Raw genomic sequence first — 21,922 nt, 5'->3', positions numbered from 1 at the left:
AGGCATGTTGTACTGAGACTTTTGAACACGTTTTTTTTTTTTTAACTCATTGGCAGCCGGCTTAGGCTTGCCAGAAGAAGTGTGCATAGAAAACCAAGGGTTCTCAAACAGGGGTCTCAAGCAGCACCAAAAGCCCATGGTGGCATTACTTGTGAAACATTAATATGGGTGGGTATGTGGGTAATTGTACCCATCTTAATGAAACAGCAGGTTTAGAATATCAGAATACTGCTTCAGCACTGCCCCAAACGAGGAGCATACCAAGGCTACTGCACAAATCTTTTATTCTGGTAATACATTTTGTTCTTTCAGTCATCATTTGTACATCGTAGCAGAAAAAGGTGACACCAAAGACCAATAAGGTATATTTAGATATTTTTGCAAATTGTACCCAGTGAGTATCAAACAGGGTTTGGAGAAGCTTGCACTGAGCAAAGAGTAACAAATTGGAAAAGTATCCATCATTGAGTTTCTAAATTTTAGTGTGTTAAATTTTGATTCATGTCCTTTCTAATCAACACCATTCTTCCAGCTCCCAATTGACTCCAGGCTTCTGGCGATTAATACCATTACTGAAAAGAGTGGATTCCTTTGATCAGCCATCCTAATAGTTTTAAAATCTTCTGTTTCTCTGTGAGGAAAACGTTTGTTAGATCACAAAATTATTTTCCCTCAAACTCATCTTTTTTTATCTTACGTCATGTTCTCAACCACTTGTACCTGTGTACCTGCACTCGCTTTAAATAAACAATTGCATTCTAGAAGGCTTAAGTATTAGCTCTATAAATGTGTGTAAAATAACCTGCAAAGTTGCTCTCTGAAATATATGAAAATGATGACTTAAATTTTTACCCAACTCTCAATGCTTCAGTGTTTCTCAAAACCGGTTTGTTCTTACTCTAAACTCCTTGTTCTGCTTGGCCATTTTGACAGTCTTTTGACTGATCTTATGTCAGTTTTCTGTTAGCACCCTTCTGCCGACTCAAATAGGCAAATGTCATTTTTGTATTTATCCAAACAATGGTATGGTTTGTTAAAATTCCCTGATTTGGGCAGCTTAATTGAAAAAGACATGGAAACCATTTATACAGATGTTTTTCTTTTTCAAATGCTAAGTAACAAGCATATTTTCTTTCTCCCTATAGGAGTCCTGAGATGCTGAGATCCGATCGGCCATTCTCCCTAGGAGGAAGGCATTCATCCACAGACTCCAACAAAGCTTCTAGTGGGGATGTTTCTCCTTATGACAACAACTCCCCTGTGCTCTCAGAGCGTTCTTTGACAGCTAGGCCAGAAGAACTGGCTAGCAGCTCGGACAAGCTGTTCAAGGTGCCTGAACAGTATGCGCTTCTGGGCCACATGCAGCCTAAATCAAGGGAAGGACCTCCTGTACCATGGGTTGCAAGAGGTAAGGACTAGCTTTCACAGCTTGAGCTTTAACCAACTTGAATAAAGGTAGTTCAGACATATTTAATTATGTGTTATGTTATGTTATCAGTGTTTTTATAACACACTGGTGCATTGTAGAAGGTGTGTGAGCCTGCTCTGTGGACTTACTCGAAAAGCCAGGTCTTTTACTTCTTGGAAAAGTGGAGAAGAGAGGAGGCTCTGATATGTAGTTGGTCATTCCAAACTTTAGGTGTTTAGTACAAGAAGGTGCGTTCTGCTGCTCTGCTTTTGTCTTTGCATGCGATTTGTGCTAGTGAGAGACTGGCAGAGCGAAGGTGTATGAAAGGGTGGTGAAAGTGAATGAGTGATTTAGATACGCAGGGTCAGTGTTGTGGAGAGGTTTGTAGGTGTGGGGAGGCATTTAATGTGTGCACGCTTGTGTACTGTTAGCCATTAATGGTCCCTAATGTGTGCTGTGATGTGGGCTCAGCATGGGAGGTTGATGACTAGTCTGGTTGCTGCGTTTTGGATGGTCTTGTGAGCTGGTTGGTAATCCTTCCATAAAGGGTGATTCCATGGTCTAGTCTTCTAGTGATGAGGACTTAGGTGATTGCTGATTGTTTTCCTGGTGGTGTTTGGTAGCCAATTTTAATTTTTGTTCTTCAACGTCCTTAGTGTTTTAAAGCAGGCAGAGGCCACTGTGTTGACATGGGCAGTTATGTCCAGTTTGTTGATGACTCCATGGTTTCTCACTTGTGAGCAAGGTTTGGGGGTGGGTCCAAGATCTGTAGGATACCAGGTTGAGTCCCATGGAGATGCAGTCTTTCCGAAGACTACACCTGGGTCTTGTCGGAGTTTAATTTGAGGCAAATGAATTTCATCTAGCTAGTCACTTGTGTCATGCCTATGGTGAACTTGTTCCTGGTGTTGGATGTTTTGACCAAAAGAAATGGCATCAGTTGCATGTCGTCATAAGTGAGAATTTTTATGTTGTGAGCTCGTACGACTTCAGCCAGTGGGGTCATGTAGATGTTGAAGCACATTTGGAGACTCCACAAATAAGATCTCGTGCTTCAGAGGTATGGAGAGGAGGCATGTTGACGATGTGGATGCTTCCGGTGAGGAAGGAACAGATCTATACATGGTCCTTGAATGCCTGGTTTGTGGAGTCTGTTGGATTAGGATGAAGTGGGAAGATGGTGTTGAAGGCTGCTGATAGGACTAGCAGGGTGAGGGCTGCGTTTTCGCCCTGTCGAAACCATCCAGATGTCAACCGTTGCTGTTATATAAGGACAGTTTTCGTGCTGTGGTTGGGCCTGACTCTGCCTAGCGCAGCGCTGAGAAGCATTTGTTTGGCGTGGTGGTCGGAGAGGCACTTGTTGATATCTTTTTCGATGACTGTAGCTGGGTAGGGAAATTAGAGCTATCAGCCGGTTATTGGCAAGTTTGGTTAGGTCAGCTGAGGGTTTCTTTAGGAGGGCATTGACGGCTGCTTGGTTACATGGTTTCAGGAAGGTGGCTGTATTGATAGAGGTGGATGGTCTTTGTGATTGTTGGGGGTTTCCTGTGTGCTAATGATGTTGCGGTATGGTGATTGTTTTGGTGATTGTGTTGAATTCCTTCATTACTGGGACTTCTCGAGAGGTTCAGTTGTGAGTGGAAATTGCTGTATATGGTTGTGATTTTGCTGCAAAATAAGTTTGATAGGTTTTTGTACAGATCTTGTTAAGGGTTTCCGGTGATAGCCGTGGGTGCAGTGAAGTCTTCTACATCATTTAGTTGTGCCTGTTGGACCAGGCATTCATTCATTCAGTTAGCGCCTTCCTCTTGGTTTCTTGGATAAGCTGGTGATTTTCATTTAGAAGTATCTAGCTGCCATCTATTTTTTAAGCCTAATTTTCCTACCTCAAACAGCAACAACAGATAGAGAAGGATTCTTAAATTATGCATATTAAGCAACAAGTTGAGAAGACAAGCAGAAGGCCTCCATACTGCATCCTTTTACAAGCTAATTAAAACACACAAGTTGCAACATCAACATTGCACATATAATAGAGCTAGTGACACATTTACCTCTTATTACTTTGTTAGGAGTGGCAGTATTCATTTACCTTCTGCAGTTGTAAGCTGCAGTTGATTTGTGGTCTTTCACTCCGAGGGTGTAGCAAGATTATCAGCAGGTACATCATGCCACTTCAGGCATTTTCATATCTAAAACTGAACGGGTTAATCTGCATATTCCAAGTTTCATTAAATCAAAAAACATCCATAAGGCAAGGGGTCCTTCTTAGCCACCAAAGCTGTTGCCCCCTTTATTTTGGCTCTTGGGTGAACTCAGCAAATTGGCAGAGTTGTTTGTCCTTTTTCAATCCCTGATTAACAGACTAAGAAGACTAAGAAGGTAAACATGTTACTATGTTGCCAAATGACACGATTGTTGAAGAATACGTCATTATTCTGATTCAGTCCCTTATGACTGAGTAGCCTTGAAGTGAAAATACCATACATAGTAATCTCTTTGTCAATCCTGGCAAAATGTCCTCTCGTCCATAATGGCATCCCTTTTCTCTGGAGATAGTCAGTGCCGAATTTCCATTTGTTGAAGTCCGAATTGGGTTAATCACTCAACTGTTTTAGGCTGATAGGTCAGGAAAAAATAAGTCCCACTAGTGTGGCTACGTTCTAGGTGCTGGAGTCCTCTTTTCTAGTGTAATCGTCTGTATACCTTGGTGTGCTTCATGCTACAGCACCTATGGTGTACAGTTTCGGGTCTGTCCATTTCTCTCAGAAGGCCAGTTAAAGAATTTATAATACCTTTTCGCTTCTGCTATTGCATTCTATAAGCTTAAAGACGTAATGGTATGCAGTTCTTTATAAAGACTTGCCTTAATGGCTATGAGTATAGTTAGACGCAAGAACCTGAGAAGATTTCCTCCACTGGAACTCTCTTCTCTGTTGTGAGAGGCACTTTGAACAAGAGTTCTTTATCATCCTTAGGTCGAGCCGAGGCAGCGCCAAGCACTGTCTCTCAACATGTTGTAATCTACATCTGTGGGCTTGCAACACGCCCATCACTTTTATTTGTTCCTTGGCATGCCTTTCAAAATTCCCTGGATTTTGTAGGTAAATGCTTCACGTTTGTTCCACCTTGAGGCTGCTTTGTTACCACCTTGGAGACTGACCCTGTTACATTGATTATTGCACAATTGGCCATATACCTTAGTGTGGTGCACTATTTTTTTTCTTTTGTCTCACCACTTCACGCTGCATGCCTGTATGTTGTTTCTTCTTCATTGTTTTTGGCATTCCACTGTTTCTTTGTGGTGTCTGCGCACAAAGGCTGGAAGCTGGAGGGGGTTTTTCTTTCTAATTCATTTACTAGCCTTATTTTTTATTTTATTTTTTTAATAGGTTCATATAGTGCAAACTCGATCGGAGGAGCGCTTCACATGAGGATGTGAAGATTCATATAGTGCCAAATTGTTCGGAGGAGCGCTTTACATGACTAAGTGAAGTTTCATATAGAGCAACTTCGATCTAAGGAGTGCTTTACATGACAACCACTTAATAAGTTTAGCAGTTGAAAAATGTACAAACACAGAAAAACACAAAAATCCCCAAAGCGGCTCTCCTGGCACAACAGGAGAGCTGATACTACAGTATTCACTGCACTCAGAAAACTCACCTCCTAATGCTTTGCGGGACATTTCTTTTTTCAAAATATTTTTTTGCCCATAACTCAGCCTGTGTTGGTCCTATGACAGTGGTACCACCACCAAGCCGTTCAGCATAACACGCTCTTTCTCTCTAGGTCCTCTCTGGGTCCCTACACTAGGTTTGTGGGGACCCCAAAATAGTAACCTCCCCCACCATTCAATGTCTTTTTAAGCTCTTTCATGGCTGTAACTTTTGTTTTACAGCTGGGAGTAGTTTGTGCCGTAAGGGCCTTGTTTGTAATAGTATCATAGTAGGCCTGAAAATGTGTAAGGCACTATGCCTTCTAGGGGGCTACTTATATGGTTACACTGCATTACTTTCTGCCATTCTGTTTTCATGTCATTATGCCCTCTAGGGACTGACTATATGGTTACATGACCATGTTTTTTTTTTTGGTTTTTTTTTTAATGCTATTTTTATTATGGTGTTCTCTAACAGCTGTTCTGAGCATTACACCCTCTGGCGGCTAAATACATGGTTAAACTACATTACGTTCTGCCATTTAGTTTTTATATGGTTATGCTCTTTAGGGACTGACTATATGGTTACATGACCATGTTTCTTACAAATGTTATTTTATAGTGGTGCCCTCTAGGGGTTGTCCTGAGCATTACAGTCAAGCTACTACTATATTCGCTGCACTTAGAAATTGCCCCATAATGCCTTGTGGGGCATTCCTTTTACAAAACATTTTTGGCCATAACTCACCGCACAATGTGCTCTTTCTGCCTAGGTCATCTCTGGGTCCCCACACTAGGTTGAGGGGGGGACAAAATTATAAAAAAAATAATAATAAATAATGGCAATATTTGTTTTCTGCTGCAGATAGAGGCATAAGGTAAATTGAAGTACTTTAGTTGTATACAGGGCTGCTGGAATTATGTGGCAGAGAGGACCAAATTATATGGCAGGGTTGACCAATTTATGTGGCAAGAAAAGTCCAGCTATGCACTTAAGCCAGTAGCTCTTATTCAAGCAAGTGCAAAACTTATTGCTTTGAAAACGCTTGTTTTTTAATGTGTTCCAGCCCTAAGAAATGTTGTTACTGAGTCTACTTATGTGTGGTAGACCTGTATGCTTATGTACATAATGGTTAGCCTTTTTCTACCTGCGGGTAGGGTTTCCAGATGCAGTTCCAGGTCATCATGGGTGGCCAGATTTCCAGGGGAACAAGTAGAATTTTCCGTAACTGATCTTTTTATCACAGGCAAGGCAACATATATGTATTTCCATCAACATCATAAAGGATCACACTGGTGGAGACTCTCGCTTCTGTACATACTTTCAATGGTGATTACCCCTATCTCCTAACAATACTGAGATGATCCATGGAATGATCCCTTACTAAAGCAAGTATCAGGTGTGTGTTATCTCTACTTTGTGCCTGGATGCTCCACCAAGTCCTCTTATAACCTTTTCCTGTTTTGGATTCTAGATTTTGGATTATTAAATAGTAAGACTCCCAGAGTGTGATGCAGGCATGAATTTACAGAGAATTTTTAGATCTCTAATCAGAATCAAGAACAATCTTAGAGGGGCATTTCTGAAGATCATTATTTGTTTTTGTAAATTCAGTCATCAGTTTATTTCTCTGTGTGGCTAATAGACGTCCTTTTTCCTTTTAATGCAGTTGGAATCCAGGTAGATAGAAATTATGCCACAAGTTTGCTGGACAATGTGGGAATGTGATTATGCTAGCTGTCAGTATTTGTATTGCATTTCTATATTTCCCAGCACATTTTCTACATTCAGCTTTTTTTCTTTTATCCAGACTTTTAACTGTCAAGTAGCTTTTACAGAGGCAGATATATAGATGCCTATTTAATAACTAACTAAAAGTTCTAACTGCACAATTCAGTAAAACTCATTCTCACCGAGGAGAAACATGAGTAAGTAAAAAAAATACATTTTGGTGTGCAAAAGGTGGGCACCTGAGTTAAGACTAAGACACAACCAAGTGAAATGAAAAAGCACAATACAGGCAAACATTGAATATTTAGTTTAAGTAGTGATTAAGTGGTAGTCCGTTTTTGGAGCATTTCACAGCATGAGAACACTTTTTATATGTTTTCTTTCTGTAAGGGAACCGCCTGTTAGTTCCTAAGGAGGTTTATCTGTGGGTTGCTACCCAAACAGGGAAGACGTTGCCACATTTTTTTCCGCTTCCTGCACAGGAAGAACCTCCTGACCTCAATCTCCCCACTCGCAGCTCCGGTGCTGGCTTTGTCCTAAGACAGATGAGACCATGTGTAGATCAACAGATCTAGGATTACTGGTAGCATATGCTTTCACTTTGGAAATGTCTTATTATTGTAAGGACTGCAGTTACAGCCTCCCACCCACCACGCCAAATATCACCAACCATGCATCACCATTATTATAGTACTCCAGTGTGAGTCACACCCCATATCTGCACATGGCCAGGGTACATAATCAATTGAAATCAATTCCCATCTGTCACGCTCAGGAAGGGCAGTGGCTCATGGGAGGCTCTTTATTTTTCATACATGGCGCAGACACAGGGCAGACTCCTCAACCTTTCAGCTCAATATGGCTATATTTCATGATTAAGAAGTATAATCAAACCTTCAAAAATATTCAGATTTGAGAACTCATTTCTATATCATTTATCCATGTAACAAAAAAAAAGAATAGGCAGAGGGCGGTGGTTTCTTGCTGAGCAGTAAACATTTAAGGAAATACTTGAAGAGAATGTAGAAGTTGATTGTAACAACTTAAGTAAGGAGACTGATAGCAAGATGCTCAAAATATGCCATGATTTTATATAGGTTTTGAGGAAAAAGTTAGGTTGTCTAACAAACTATACTCATAAATTTATTCTACTCAGTCCGCTTGTGAACTGCATGGTGTACTGAATTTGTTCTGAGACAATCGGTGCCCTCTGAGTTTGATAAATTGAAAGGTGAGGGTATTATTGTGGATACTGAAGCAGCAGGGTGGCTTGCTCCCATTGGCTTAGCTTCTGGAGAAGTGTGGCTGTGTGTTGATTTAGGAGTGCTTACAAGGGAGGTAGTTGCAGATAGATACCCACATGTGAATATTGCAGATATGCTGACTCAACTGGAGGGAGCTGTTGTGTTCTCCACATTGGATCTCAAAGCTGCATATCATCAGATACAACAGGATGACAGATCCACTAATCTTACGTCCTTCATCACACCTTTTACGTTGTTCAAATTCACAAGGTTGAACTTTGGATTAAATTAAGCTGCTTCTGTGTTTCCGAGAGCCATGGAAGATGTCTTGGGAGGGATACCTGGAGTTAAGATTGTTCAAGATGACATTCTGATTTACGGTTCTTCTCGAGAAGAACACGAATGAAGATTAAGATCTGTTTTGAAGAAGTTTAGAGATAGGGGCCTTACGTTAAGTGTAAGTTCAGTCTTTCTGAAATAGAGTACCTGGGCCATAAATTAACTAAAAATGGTGTCAAGCCCGAAGAACAATTGGTAAGAGCCATTGAACAACTTCCAGTACCGGGGTGCAATGACGATTTGGTCAGCTTTTTTTAGGGATGGTCGAATATTATAATACATTTGTACCGGGATTTCCCAGTTGCACGCGTGCTTTAGGGTTCTATTGAAAAAGGGGGTGAAGTTGTCGTGGTCCTCACAATGTGATTCAGACTTTCTAGACATAAAGGCTGATCTGAAAGACGCTCCCTCTTTGCAAAGTTTCAGCACTGTGAGACAATCCATATAGGTCACAGATGCGAGTTCTAAAGGGTTGGGCGCTGTGCTCAAACAAGTAAAGGATGGGAAAGAAGAAACCATTGGTTTTATCCATGTCGTTAGTTGGGCTGGAGAATAAAAAGATTTGTAGCTTACGCGTCAAGAATTTTCAATTCTATTAAGGACACGGAGGCGAGGATTATGCTTCTTGTTCTTTACTGCAATAAAATACAGCAGCCAAGCCAGTTCAAGGTGGGGAAGAAGGGCCCCAGCAGGGATATGTTAACAAAGTTTGCCAAATAATATCACAGCTAAAATCAAATGTGGAGGGAGCCCCTGCAGTTTCCCAAAGGCAAAGCCTTAATACGTATAATCGCCCCGTTGGGCGTTCGAGGGCTCAAGAATTAGCCAAGCATGTAAAAACGAGCTAAAAATAGACTTGTTTCTAAACGCGCACGTGCTGCGTTCACCTCGCTCAATCAAGAAAGGAACAGCGAGGAGAGCGGACATTGGCATAAAAAGAGGACTAGTCCTCTGAACGCTGTCGCGGTCTATGAGTCGGAACGACTCCTAAGCTGAATGTGGGCCACGCCCACCGTCAGAACGTATAGAAGGCCACTTCAAAGAGTGGGGCGCAAATAAAAGTCGGAACGATTGCGTTTAAGCGATCGACCGAGATAGTGGCAAAAGCAGCACTGACATTCGTGAAGAGCCCGCTCCCGCTCCATGCTGTGAAACTTGAAATAGTCTTTACCATATTATAAAGTAAGTCAGCATAGAATTGATAAAAGAAATGACTTATCTGTGGCTGCAGCAGCAAAGAAAGAGGAAGGACTGTGTTTTGCAGAGACTGATATACAGGGGTCTTCCCTATGATTGGTGGACTTGGACTACATAGTTCCACAGGAAATTTAGTTTCTTGAGTTACTGAAGTTTTATTGGCTGCTGTATTTTATTGCAGTAAAGAGAGAGAAGCATAATCCGAAGCCTCCAGTCCTGACCTAGAATCAGTACTCCGTTATTGGAAAGGAAGCTTTGTGTATATACTTGGCCTTTCAAAAGTTAAAGACGTTTCTCTAGAGTGATACCGTTGTGGTTAGGTCTGACCACAAACCTCTAAAAGAAATATTTTGCAAAAAGAACTTGGATACAATTTTTATCTAGGATTTGTAAATGGGTGATGGCTTTGCAAGAATATACTTTAGAGTTGAGAACATCCCAGGGAAGGAAAGCAGGGTGACTGATTGCTTTCATGCTTAGTTTCTGCACAAATGGAGACGGAAGCATTTAGGAAGTGGCAATTTATGGGACTTGGAAATATGTAATGTATGCGAAGTTGCCCAAGGTGTTATAAGTGGAAAATAATGTAACAATATAATAAAAAGTGACAACGTCTTACAAGAAGTGATCAAAATGGTCACTTGTGGCTTGTATGGAAAAAGAGGTGTTGGTGAAGAAATTCTTAAACACAGGAATGTAAGAGAGGAATTGTCTGTGAGTAATGATTTACTCTAGAGGGGCTCAAAGTCAAGGAGAGACTAATTTACCTAGGACATCAAGGTCACCAAGGAATCTTGAGAACAAAAGAGAGGATTGGGTTGCATTTTTGGCTGTCTGGTATTGATGTACAGATGGAATGGATTGTGAGAGACTGTGCGGAGTCTAATGCTAGTGATAAAATATGTAAAACCAGAGTACAACCCATGGTTGTAAGAGAAACCCCTAAAAGGGTGTGTCAGAAAGTAGTGTTACATATTTCAGGACCTGTCACTAGCAAAAGTAGTCAGTCTTATGTACTGGTGTTCATTGATATGTTTTCGAGGTCCACACTGTCCATGTAACAGGGACCCTCTGATATGAAGTTTCAGCTCCTGGGGCATGGAAAGTACTTGAAAAAATTGCAAAGAAACCCCCAGGCCACAACTGCTAATTAACCTACGCTCAACAGTCTTTGTTTCTGGGGAAAAAAAAACCTGTACTTAGAAAAGTAGATTCGAATCTGAGCCACAACAATATGAGATGGAGAAATTCTTGAATAGAATTGAATCTGAGCCACATTAGTGTAAGATTGAGCTAATTTGCAATTCAAATGAAATGGATTTGGAGCCATAGCACCCTAATCGTGAGAAACTGAACTGAAATGAAGGTTATATTTCTCAGAACAACATTTGTGAAATGATTTTACATTCTGAATTGTAAGGATATTGTGTGTAAATTGTTGTGCTGTAGTAATTGCAAAATAAGTATTTATAGTAACCTTAGATAAGATGGCATGAAGAGTATGTGTGGTTGGTTGTGAGGCCCTAGGTGAATGTATAAGAGATGAGTGGTTCGATCCATGGGCGGCCCCCCACTATGAAGGAGGAGTGTCACCCTGCTGCTGAAAGCAGGAAATCAAAGGGATAATAGAAGGATTTTTCTGCTTTTGTAGGGCTGGGTGGGGGGCAGCCTCCTCCACGTCAACAAGTGGAGGAGGAGTAGTGGTGTGCTTATAAGTGCGCATGTCAGTTTGGCTGGCCATCCAAGGCCAGCCAAACTGATATGCGCTCTTAGAAACTCTCCACCTGGCTGTATTTTACAACCAGACGGAGACCAAGCTCAATGCCCCACTCCCTCAGCAGCATTTCTGCCCTCTCAGGTCAATCGTGGCACTTCTTTCATGCTGTGTAACAGCATGAGAGAAGTATCAGGATTGGTTGGGGAGGGAAGAAAAGAGGCTGCGGGAGCGGCGGATCACGGAGGGGCAAGTAAGTTACTTCATTTTTTTTTTTTTGCATTGCCTCCTTACCCCTTCCTGGCAGCAGCTGCGCCTGGTTGGATCCATGGATGTATCACTTGGGTAGTGAGATTGTGTTTTCGGAAATATATGATTTTGTAATGACTTTGCTATCAATAATTTTTGGATTCAATGTGACCTGTGATTTATTATATTTAAACTGCTAAATAAATGATATGTGATAATGTTTGTAGCCGTACAGGTATTTTTTTTTTTTTTTTACAAACAAAGATGTTATGGGTAGATTAATTAGAAGTGGTGACCTGGGGGTTTCTTTCATTTTTTTTCAGAGCTCCTCATTAAACAAGGCATAGAAACTAACAATATTATTGGGTTTCTGGGTGATATTTTCAGCAGACAAGGGTCACCAGAGTGCATTTTAACAGACAACGGAGTACTACTAGTCTCTAAAGAGATGGAGGAATTCTTGCAAAAAAGGGTAATTAAACATAAAAAAAATTCTCACTATATTGCCCTGAGACCAGTGGCATGGTAGAGTGATTTAACATGGTATAGAAAGAGTCCATTCAAATTGCTAAATCACAGAACAGAGATTGGTAGATGGAGATACTACAGAGGGTGAGATTATCTAGACTCATGCCCCAATCCTTCATATGGAAAGGATCTTTTGACTTGTTCAGAGGCAGAAAGCCAAATTGCTAATGTATCCTTCTTGGATGATGTATAAAAAAGTGAGTGAGGGCTCAGATGATGGGAAGTGGGGAAAGAGCCACAAGAAGAAAAACTATTAAAAAGAAAACATAACTTTGATGTAAGGCATACCACTTCAAAAACTGAAGTGAAGGTGGGTGATATTGTGAGAGTGAGATATCCCCAGACGTGTGGCTCTTCTAAATTTGCACCGTTTAAAGTTGCCAGGTTATTCCAGAACTCGGTGAGGTTCAATGACAGTCGAATCTGGAATTTGAATAGAATTACTGTGGTTCAATCTAAATTGTCAGGTCACAAGAGTGGAAGAGAAATAAACTCAAGTGAAGAGCCTGTACTGAAGAGGAGCAAACAAATTGTGGTTCCTGCAAAATTCTTGAGTGATCTGTATAGTTTTATTGTCTTTCGTTATCTGTGTGGTTTTCTGACCTTGTTTCATAGTTATCTATTTAATATGTAGAATGCTTAAAATAGTAAAGTTCTAAAGAATGTTGAATTTTTGAGAATGGTAGGTCCGAGAATGCATGTAGTGTCAGCAGCTGGTCCTCTTATTGATGGGATGTTTTAGTGTATCATAATAATACATACACATCTGACTTCTCATCTTCGTGATGGTGACTACTCTTCTTCACAATAACCTTGTTTTGGGGGAAGAAGTAGTTAAACTGTACTGTCCTAAGGGACCCTCAAGTATTCTGTTCAATCAAGATAATTATTGGTGCTTAAAATTGTCACTACAAAGTGATGGCCTCTAAATGCTGTTGAGTTTGGGTTTCTCTGGGTACAGCACTGGAGGATTATGGCCTGTTGTACCTCTGTATGATATTCATTGCTAGAAAATATCTCCCATTTTAGAAAGGTTTGGAGATTCTGGTTCTAACACTTCTCAGCAACAGAAATACGTGCCATCCACACCTCAAAGTACTGAAACAAATTGCCTTCATGCAAACGTTCAAGGTAACAATTCCAGAAGAAATGTAAAGAGGGACTTTATATTCCTACATTTACCCCCCTTGAACCTTCCTTTCCTCCAGTGAAACAGTGTGTTATATCAAAACGCAAAATACATAGAATACTTTTAATCTGAGGTTTATAAAGAAATCCGCGAACATCTGTAAATCATCCATAAACCAAACAATGAAAGCTGCTGCGTAGTCTCTACACTAGTCTTTTCTTTTAATGGCCAGTCTGATATTGATGTATTTGCTGTCATGAGATATCTTTTTTATTTTAGATGTATGATGTTATGCTACTTCTCATTCCAGAGGTTCCAGAGGAGCCTTTCAACATTTGGGGCGCTTGGCATTCAACACTGAAATCTGGGACAAAAGATCAGGGAATGGCAGGTATTATTTACACTCAGTTTTGTATATTTGAATAGTGTGTATGGCTTTGTGTGAATACCAGATTTGAATTCTGATTGATTGAATGTTCTTACATCACATATTGTTTGCTGCTATTACATAACACAGGGAAGCAATTGCTTCCTTCGTGGGTCTTCTGAGTCCTGAGGAAAGCGTTGCAATGGCAGGTGATGGTTCTCCAGCCCACCCACATTCTGCTGCACTTTCTCAGGCCTCCACAGAGCTGAGGGAAAAAGGAGAATGTCGGCAGTTTTTGAGAGCAGTTATAACGTGTTAATTATACTGAGAAATAGCATCAGTTTGTTCTTAATACTTGTAATTGCATCACTTTGAAATTGCAGTGTGTTCTATTGAAATGTAATGTATGAAGTGTAATGTTAATCTGAAAAGAAACGCCTAGATTTATTTTTTCTTTAGAACAGATGAATTAAAAATATCAACAACAAACCTTAAACACATTTCCAGTGATAACATTTAAACATATAATATAAAGTTTAAACTGCTTAATCTTATCTCCTTAACCTTTTAACATGGACTATAACCCTCCAACTAAATCCATATACCCTTAACCCCTCTACCACATACCCTAAACTCCTATCCCACATAGTGTCAGCTTTATACCTCAGACTATTGTATGTGTACCCTTAAAACTATACTTTATGACCTATAGCCTTAACCCTTTGAGCTAATATGCTGTACCTCAAAGTCCTAACCCTATAACCTTAACCATATATATTAAGGCATATACCACCAACCCTATGACATTAACCCCAACCCTATACATGTAACTCTTATCCCAGTATATCTATACCCTCAACCCTTATCCTATACACTTAACCCCTAGCTGCAAACCCTATACCACAAGCCTTAACCTTATACGTTTGACGTTCTATCCCGACCCCCAAGCATTACTCATATAACATTAACCCTTTGACTCTAGATATAATATGCTTTATCTTTGACTCTTAAGCCTTCCAGCTCTTTCACTGTGAACTTAAATATATTTTGAGAACAAACACGTTGTGAAGTATTCTTTTTTCAAATTAATGATTTGTAGATGTATTCGTATAACTAATAATTGGGAGGTATTATTTTTAGAAGCGTTATTTTTCAGGCTGTGGGAATATAGTGTTCTAATACTGCCAGCCACTTGGGGGGGGGGGGTTTGTTAGAAGGGAAGGACAAAAGGTTAGTTAGGGAAGGTGGTGGGGTATGTGTTTTATATTTGGTTGGCGGAAGGGGTAAGGTAATGCTGAGGGAGACTGGAAGGCTTGTACATTTATTATATTTTCATGAAGGGGACGACGGCGAAACACCAGGGTTTTTTATTTTGTTGTTTTGTTTTTAAGTTTGGGGAAGCGAATGGAAGATGTCAATGGGTGGTAGAAAACCAGGTACTTTTTTATTGTACAGTATGGGGACGACGGCTGAGAGGATGGCAGCACAGTCCTCTGCATGGCTTCTCCAAGACGTTTCTACCTGGCTCAGGTCATCTGAGCAGGGGAGGAATATTTAGGGGGGCATATGCTACATAAAATTATACACGAGTGTCTGTCATTAACATGGACTTTACTACTTCAGAACTTAAAGTGACATTATAAAAAAAACGTATGCTATAATTGTCAAATCGATATGACTTGGAACTCTTCAGTGAAAATAACGCAGGTATTCACATCTACCCAACTATAATCCTATATGTCTGTATTCATTCATATGTTGTTTTTATTGTAGGTCTGTGTATTGTTTTTTATTAGTGGGAGAGAACGCATGTGTGTGGTGTAGAGCATGTCAGATGAAATAAGTGTTTTTGCTGGAGGGAGGTATGTTTTTACTCTGGCTAGCTAGAGATTTCGAGTATTTGAAATTTTGAAGAACCAGTTTCGATATTCCATTGACTTGTTTTGAGTAAGTGGTACAGTGCAAGATGTAGAATATTTTTACTTACTCTATCTCTGTGTTTTGTTTACTCTAAGGTTCGTATGGAAACATTTATGAAAGCAGTCCCTTGCATCATGGACAATGTTCCCTTTCTCAGGGTAACTTGGCAATGAACTGGTCCAAATGCCAAAATAATGCAGACGAACTGGACAATGGTAAGCCGGGTCTACGAAGGACTCACACCACAGCTGCTGTTGCAGGGTGCATGCCTCATGCGACTGTATCTCGGATTTCCAGCACTCCACAAATTGAAGGGGTTCAGCGAAGCTCACACCAGTCTTATCCGAGGTCATACCAGTATGCAACTGCCAGCAGCACAGAGGACATTATGGAGGGTGAGCGTCAGGCGACTTGCAAGCAGCCAAAATCTTTACAACGGCTTCAAGATATCAATAGAAATGATGGAAGACCTCCTCCTCCTTACCCTGGCCAGACAAAGTCTAACATTGTGCCTACTCACCCACAGACTGTCTCCTCAGCAGAACAGGCACTGTGGCGTCCACAACGGCAAGAGACTAACATGGGCCTTGCAGAGGGAGGGAAACCTGGAACCCCTGCCACATGCCAATTAGCATCGGGTCAGCCGAAGCAGCTGTCATGGAATATTCCATCAAACCACAAAAACAGTAAAAATGTGGCAGAGCAAGACTGGCAAGAGTGGCAAAGAGAACGCTGGCAGATATGGGAGCTTCTGTCGGCAGACAATCCAGACGCTTTGCCTGAAACTCTGGTATGACAGATATTAAGGCCACAAAAATTTGGCTTTGACAGGATACAAAGAATTAATGGTTACAAGGGACTTTTTAAAATATTTTTTATACTGAACTGACATTTTGTTTCGAGGGTTATTTCAAAATAACAATATTGCCTTTATTACCTAAAGGGACCTCTTCAATTTGCTGTTGGACAACGGCCCGGGGCAGTCGGCCAGTTAGTTGTGAGTTGCAGCAGGCTCCAACTCATGTTAGAAGACCACAATAAGATTTTCTATTGCAGTTGAAAGGCAGATGTTTTTAATTTTGTTTTATGTTTTGTGATTGCTGAACCGTGCTATTACCTGTTAGCAGCATGTTCCACCACAAATGTAAGAAGCCTTCAAATTCGCGAGATCTCTTACCTTTCGGATGGAACTCACTTTTATAGTGTACGAATTTCTTTTCATAAAAGCCTCTGCTGTAGATAAGATTGCATACATGTTGACATTTTTTACTAGGTCTTTTAAAACTTCAAGGGATGAACATTTACATTGTAGTTCCTTGATATTGTCAATATATGCAGCGTTGATGATTGCATATTCTATAACCGGTTATGTATGATAATCATATATTAATTGTTCACATTCAGAAAGCAACATGGATAATCATGACTGCTTTTAATCGTCACTGCACTTATTTGCCATGATAATCGTTGAATTTCTAGAGCATGCACAAGCTGGTTTCTGTGCTGTACCCATAACAGAGGGAAAAATGCCTTCTTCCAGTGCCTCTGCGAAACACTACCCCGGTACCTGATTGTGGAAAGCCATATTGTTCGTAATAGTATTAGCAAAGCAAGGAAAAATGTGTGTGTGTGTGTGTAGATATATATATCTATATAGATATACACATACACTCGTTCACAAATTACCATGTCATAAATGTGTTACTTGGCAAGCAGTAGTATAAGTCCGTGCCTAATATCAAAGTGAGGAGTGTAACACAAAGGTCCTCACTTCTGTGTTCGTTCAAATGCAGTTTTATGTACACAGTATATATATAATATATGCACGTATTTATGATGTAAGATTTCATGTATTGTTTGCGAACAATAAACTGGAATCCGAGATGCCCAGATAAATTGTACAGCCAAAAAACGTGGCGCAAAAGTTTGAGGATACTTTTGTCTTTGACAAGTGCAATGCTCCAGTATGTAAAGAACTAGCAACACAGACATTTAAAACAGATTGTATTCGAGTGGAGAGTATTCACATTTTACTTCATAACGGATCCTCCTGCTGCATTCGGAGAATGGTATTCCAATATTTGGAAAACCTCCACGTTCTTTACAAATAATGTGCCAAAGTTTGCAGGGAAGTACATCGCTCATAAATCTTTAGTAGGGAATGTTTTCGACTTTGAGGGGCCAAGTGATTGTTTTGAAATGTATGGCAGTCTACGGTCTGCTCCAGGTGGCAGTGTGTGTCAGTATTGCAACAGAGAAGTTTTACTTGATTGAGGGTAAGGCGTCTAATACAACAGTTTTACAAATCACGATTGTCTAAAATGGAATGTAGTTCATGACCGTTTCTGTGATGTAATGCTTATGTCAAAATTTGTGCCATAATTCTGGCACAAAAAAGATGAGCAAAAATGTTCTACCAGTCATCATTTTGTTGTACTGCCAATGTCGACTGTGCCCACCCCAAGCGTTATTGTTACTGCAATATCTTTGTCTTGGAATGTATACAATCCATCGTACTTGCAAACTGACTGGATTACAGTTTATAAAATATCATTCCTGAATCCCATTGGGTAGTGTTTAATACAAGTGAAAAAGTCATATCACATGGGTACAACTGCATAAGCATTGAAAATATTTTGCGACTACTGCTTAGTGTTTCTTACACAGATATGATTTTTCCCCAATGGTGACATTTGTCTAATGAAAGAGCGAGAGAACCGTAAAGCAGAAGATGTGATCTGATTAAGTTCACTGCAAAGGGCATATCGGTTTTAGGGAACAGTAACAAGATGAGCTAAAAGTAGGGAATGAAAACAACACATTAAAAACATTTTCACGTATTTTCTAACTGTAAGATAGACCAGAAGTCTGGACCATCATTTCAGGCTTCTGGTCCAATATAAGCAAGAGACTGAACTACAGGGCAAGAGTGTGTGATTCTGGGTTCATCTAGCAACATAAGGGGCTGATCTAAGAATTTGAGAGATTATCTTTGAGGGAGAAACCAATGCAAAGACAAGGGTATTTTTTATGTTTTATTTTTTTTTACCACATAGGACATTTTGCATCACACAGAACATCTTGAATTTGACCCAATGGTCCGCGATTAGCCATTGGAGCTGCCTCCGAACAAATACAATGTGGTTCATTTTGCACAGACACATGACCTTTAGAACTGAAAAGATTTGTATTCTTTATAGTTTAATTACCTTTCATCATTATCCCCAGGGTAAGGGCTCTTACAGTTATTGAACATGGAAAGCACACAGACGGTGACCACTGAGGCATGTAGGTTGAGCGGTCCTTGGACTGCGACCGAAGGACAGTCTTTACTTGGCATGTTCAGAACAAAGAAACAGAATGGGGTGACTGCATTAATCTGGGCGACAAGGGAAAGAGTCATGAAGTTGAACCACATAGTACATTTTGTGACATCATCTAAACCAGAAGATACATCATTAGCATAACCCACATGGAATATTTTTGCAACCATTTCAACTAGGATGCACGTGCTATCCATCCCAAAATATGGTTCTTTTTCAAATCAGTCACACCAGAAATATAAAACTCTCACGCCACTCAAAGCTTCTTCTTTACCCACTTTCAGTATGATTCCTGCAGCATCAAAGACAAAAATGGAGGTTGAATGATGGTCAGTCTAATTAGGCTGTGGTTTTCTGGTAAACATAGACATATCGGTGATGCCTCTCAGAATATTCAGTATTTCTTTTATTGTAGCAGAAAAAAGGGTAGTTATTCCTCCTAATACCGAGAATGTCAATAAGTGCGTAACGTTAACACAAAAAACGGCGAATCAGGCAATAAGAAAATGTACAGAAATTACCTCTCAAAAGTTATAAAATCATCCAAGAATGTAGTGAACTTTGAGTGAACCAGCCACAGAGATATACTCTCAAATTCCAGCAGAACAAGCGGTGAAACCAACTTCAATTCCAACTTCAATCAAGAGCCCAACTCCAAAAATTATGAAGCCTTTTCTGCTGGCTCAGGGGGATAATGGCAACACCATACAGAGTCCATTACAATTTTCTACCACAAAATCAGTGACGCGGTTTAGCATTGATTTAGACTTCTTAGTCTAGTGTTTGTTTAGAATTAGCGCACCACTGGTGACATACAAACAGTTGCATGTCAACTGTTGGGAAATGGATTTCAGAGAGAATCAGTTCCAGCATAGCTGGATCATCAACATTATCAAATCTGGGTAATAGATTCTATAGACTGCCCTTAAAATCAACCAGAACGTCATCCCAGTGGTGCGGAAATGCTGCATATTTAAAGCTGGATACAAGAAGATGCCAAGTTCTCTTTGCAAAGAGAATATCGGTTCTTGAATTAGAGGAATGCTGGGATAAATATGTAGACGAGCATTTCTTTAGTGCTCCATTTCTAGGCATTTACCAAATGCAGATTCTTCCTAAGTGCTTTGAATTTTCTAGCAAAGGGAGAATGTCGGCCGTCAGTTTATGCAACTTCCAGCAAACTATTAATTGCGAGCTTATTCCGGAATTGGAGAATGGGAAAAGAAATCCCACTACACCACTTAGTTTCCCTCACATTTTCCAACATTGGTACCTAATACAAGTTGTGGAATCTAAATTTGTGCAGACACTTTCAGGCAGTGGGATTAGAGATACCTATAATGTTATTTGGGTCTCCTATTGGGATGGATGTTTTCATGCCAGGGTTGCAAATATTACCATTACTCTTCCTTATTTAATGACTTGTTTGTGCTCTTTATAACAGTGACATTTTCAGCTTATGTAATGGAGTCCAGGCCAGTATACTAATTTTGGAACCCAATTTTATTTCTTCAGTTGGTACATACAATAAAGTAGGTAGAAAAGGATTACAGGTTGTAATTGTTGAGCTCTTGAATTTTGCTGCTTTAGGTGTTTGACTAGGTTGAGGTCCAGGGAATCGATGTCTGTGCATTACTTTAATCCACAGGCTGTGACTAGCAAAGTTCTTGGAATAACTGCTATTGAGAGGTTGACAGGGCACCCTAAAAAGCTTCAGAAAATGTTTTCTTCAGAATGTGTTGCCTTTGGATTTGCAAAGTCTCATATTCTATACCTGTAGATGGCTGCTGCCAAAGTTCTCCTCTCAAAGTTAACTCACTTGGTTTGTAGAGCAAAAACAACTTCCTTAATGTAGTCCAACAGTATAATATATTATGAGTCTGCAACCTAATTAATTGGGTACAAGCCAAGACAAGACGGCAGAGATGTAAAAGTTCTCAGCATAGCTCCATGCAAGTGCTCTCACTGCTGGAGTCTCCTGCCTCCTTCCCTCAACACATCTCATCCACTGACCACTGGAGCATTGCCTTTGATCTTTGGGTGGGATCCACCACAGTGGACACCTGTTGCATTGTGCTGTTGCCTCGTGTCTGGTAGGTGCTTCTTTGTGCTGTTCAGTCGCCACCAAAGGCGGGCACCCCATAACCCTATCCATTTCGGCCAAGGTTGCAATTGCCAGGATTTGCCACTAGTAGACAGAGTGTGCTGTCCAGCATTGCAAACCTGCCCCCCCCCACTTCTTCCCTCTCATCCTCCACACCACACCACATTGGGACTGCACCACTGCCAGAGAGAGGGAGACTCTTTGCTGCTGCAGCCCACAGCTAGGGTGAGGTGACAATCTAGCAAAGCAGCGGTTACTGTTGCTGACAGGCCAGGCACCCCTCTTGAAAAAGATTTGGAACTGGTGGGGGGGTAGATGCAGCCGTTTTACTTACTATCCCTCACTTCCCAAATTGTAACAGAGACTGTCTTTTCGAGACTGAGAAACACCACTTCAACTGGGCCTCAACCTAAAGTTCTCTTCTTACTCTAGAAATGAAACTTGTTAGCCACGTTGCTAGCCGTCCCAGTTAAATCCCGAACCCTACTAATTCAAAATGAAACTACAAATTATCTAAATTCTACATAAATTAATTATAATGAACACTCATCTTGGGCCAAAATAAATGGGCAGTACGTGCATCTGGGCTGGACTGGTAGCGCTTTGACAGCAGTGTGCACTCCTGCCTTATTGAAAGGGCAGACTATATATCTGGACGCCTGCAATATCACCCTCAGACTTTGTGATCACTCTACCTGATATGGAACTATAATATCTATACTTGAGTCTAGCCACTTGAAAAATAGTCTACCTCATTGTAACCTGCAACATGACACTTGAACATATGAAAACGTAATATGACGAAATCAAGTGCTCATGCATCACAACTTATTTTGTAAAGTGCTCTGACACCCTTCGGGACATGTTTGCCTTTTAGGAAGCTCCAAATAATTAAGGCCATATGTCCTAAACTGACTGTGCAATACATCTACAAATCTTGTCATGATATTCTGAGGTCCTGGTTTGCTCTAGTGTGACTTGGGTTATAAAATATTGAGGTTTTTATCATT

At 40.4% G+C, this 21,922-nt stretch overlaps 1 protein-coding gene across 3 annotated transcripts in view; it reads left to right on the top strand.

The window, feature by feature from the left end:
• Positions 1 to 18,046, top strand: part of ARHGAP6 (Rho GTPase activating protein 6) — an 866,594-nt gene extending 848,548 nt beyond the window's left edge. For 2 of the 3 annotated variants that reach the window (XM_069204992.1, XM_069204993.1), the window contains exons 11-13: positions 1,146 to 1,408; positions 13,509 to 13,589; positions 15,581 to 18,046. In XM_069204992.1, the coding sequence (XP_069061093.1) occupies positions 1,146 to 1,408; positions 13,509 to 13,589; positions 15,581 to 16,281 (1,045 nt within the window). In that variant the 3' untranslated portion in view covers positions 16,282 to 18,046. The remainder of the gene's footprint in view (positions 1 to 1,145; positions 1,409 to 13,508; positions 13,590 to 15,580) is intronic. The other variant, XM_069204994.1, reaches the window with a different exon arrangement.
• Positions 18,047 to 21,922: the final 3,876 nt, after the last annotated feature.

Source organism: Pleurodeles waltl, chromosome 8, assembly GCF_031143425.1.
Source record: "Pleurodeles waltl isolate 20211129_DDA chromosome 8, aPleWal1.hap1.20221129, whole genome shotgun sequence".
In the NCBI taxonomy this organism is placed as follows: domain Eukaryota; kingdom Metazoa; phylum Chordata; class Amphibia; order Caudata; family Salamandridae; genus Pleurodeles; species Pleurodeles waltl.
The sequence above is the reverse complement of the archived record's forward strand: the minus strand, read 5'-3'. Positions and strand labels throughout refer to the sequence as shown.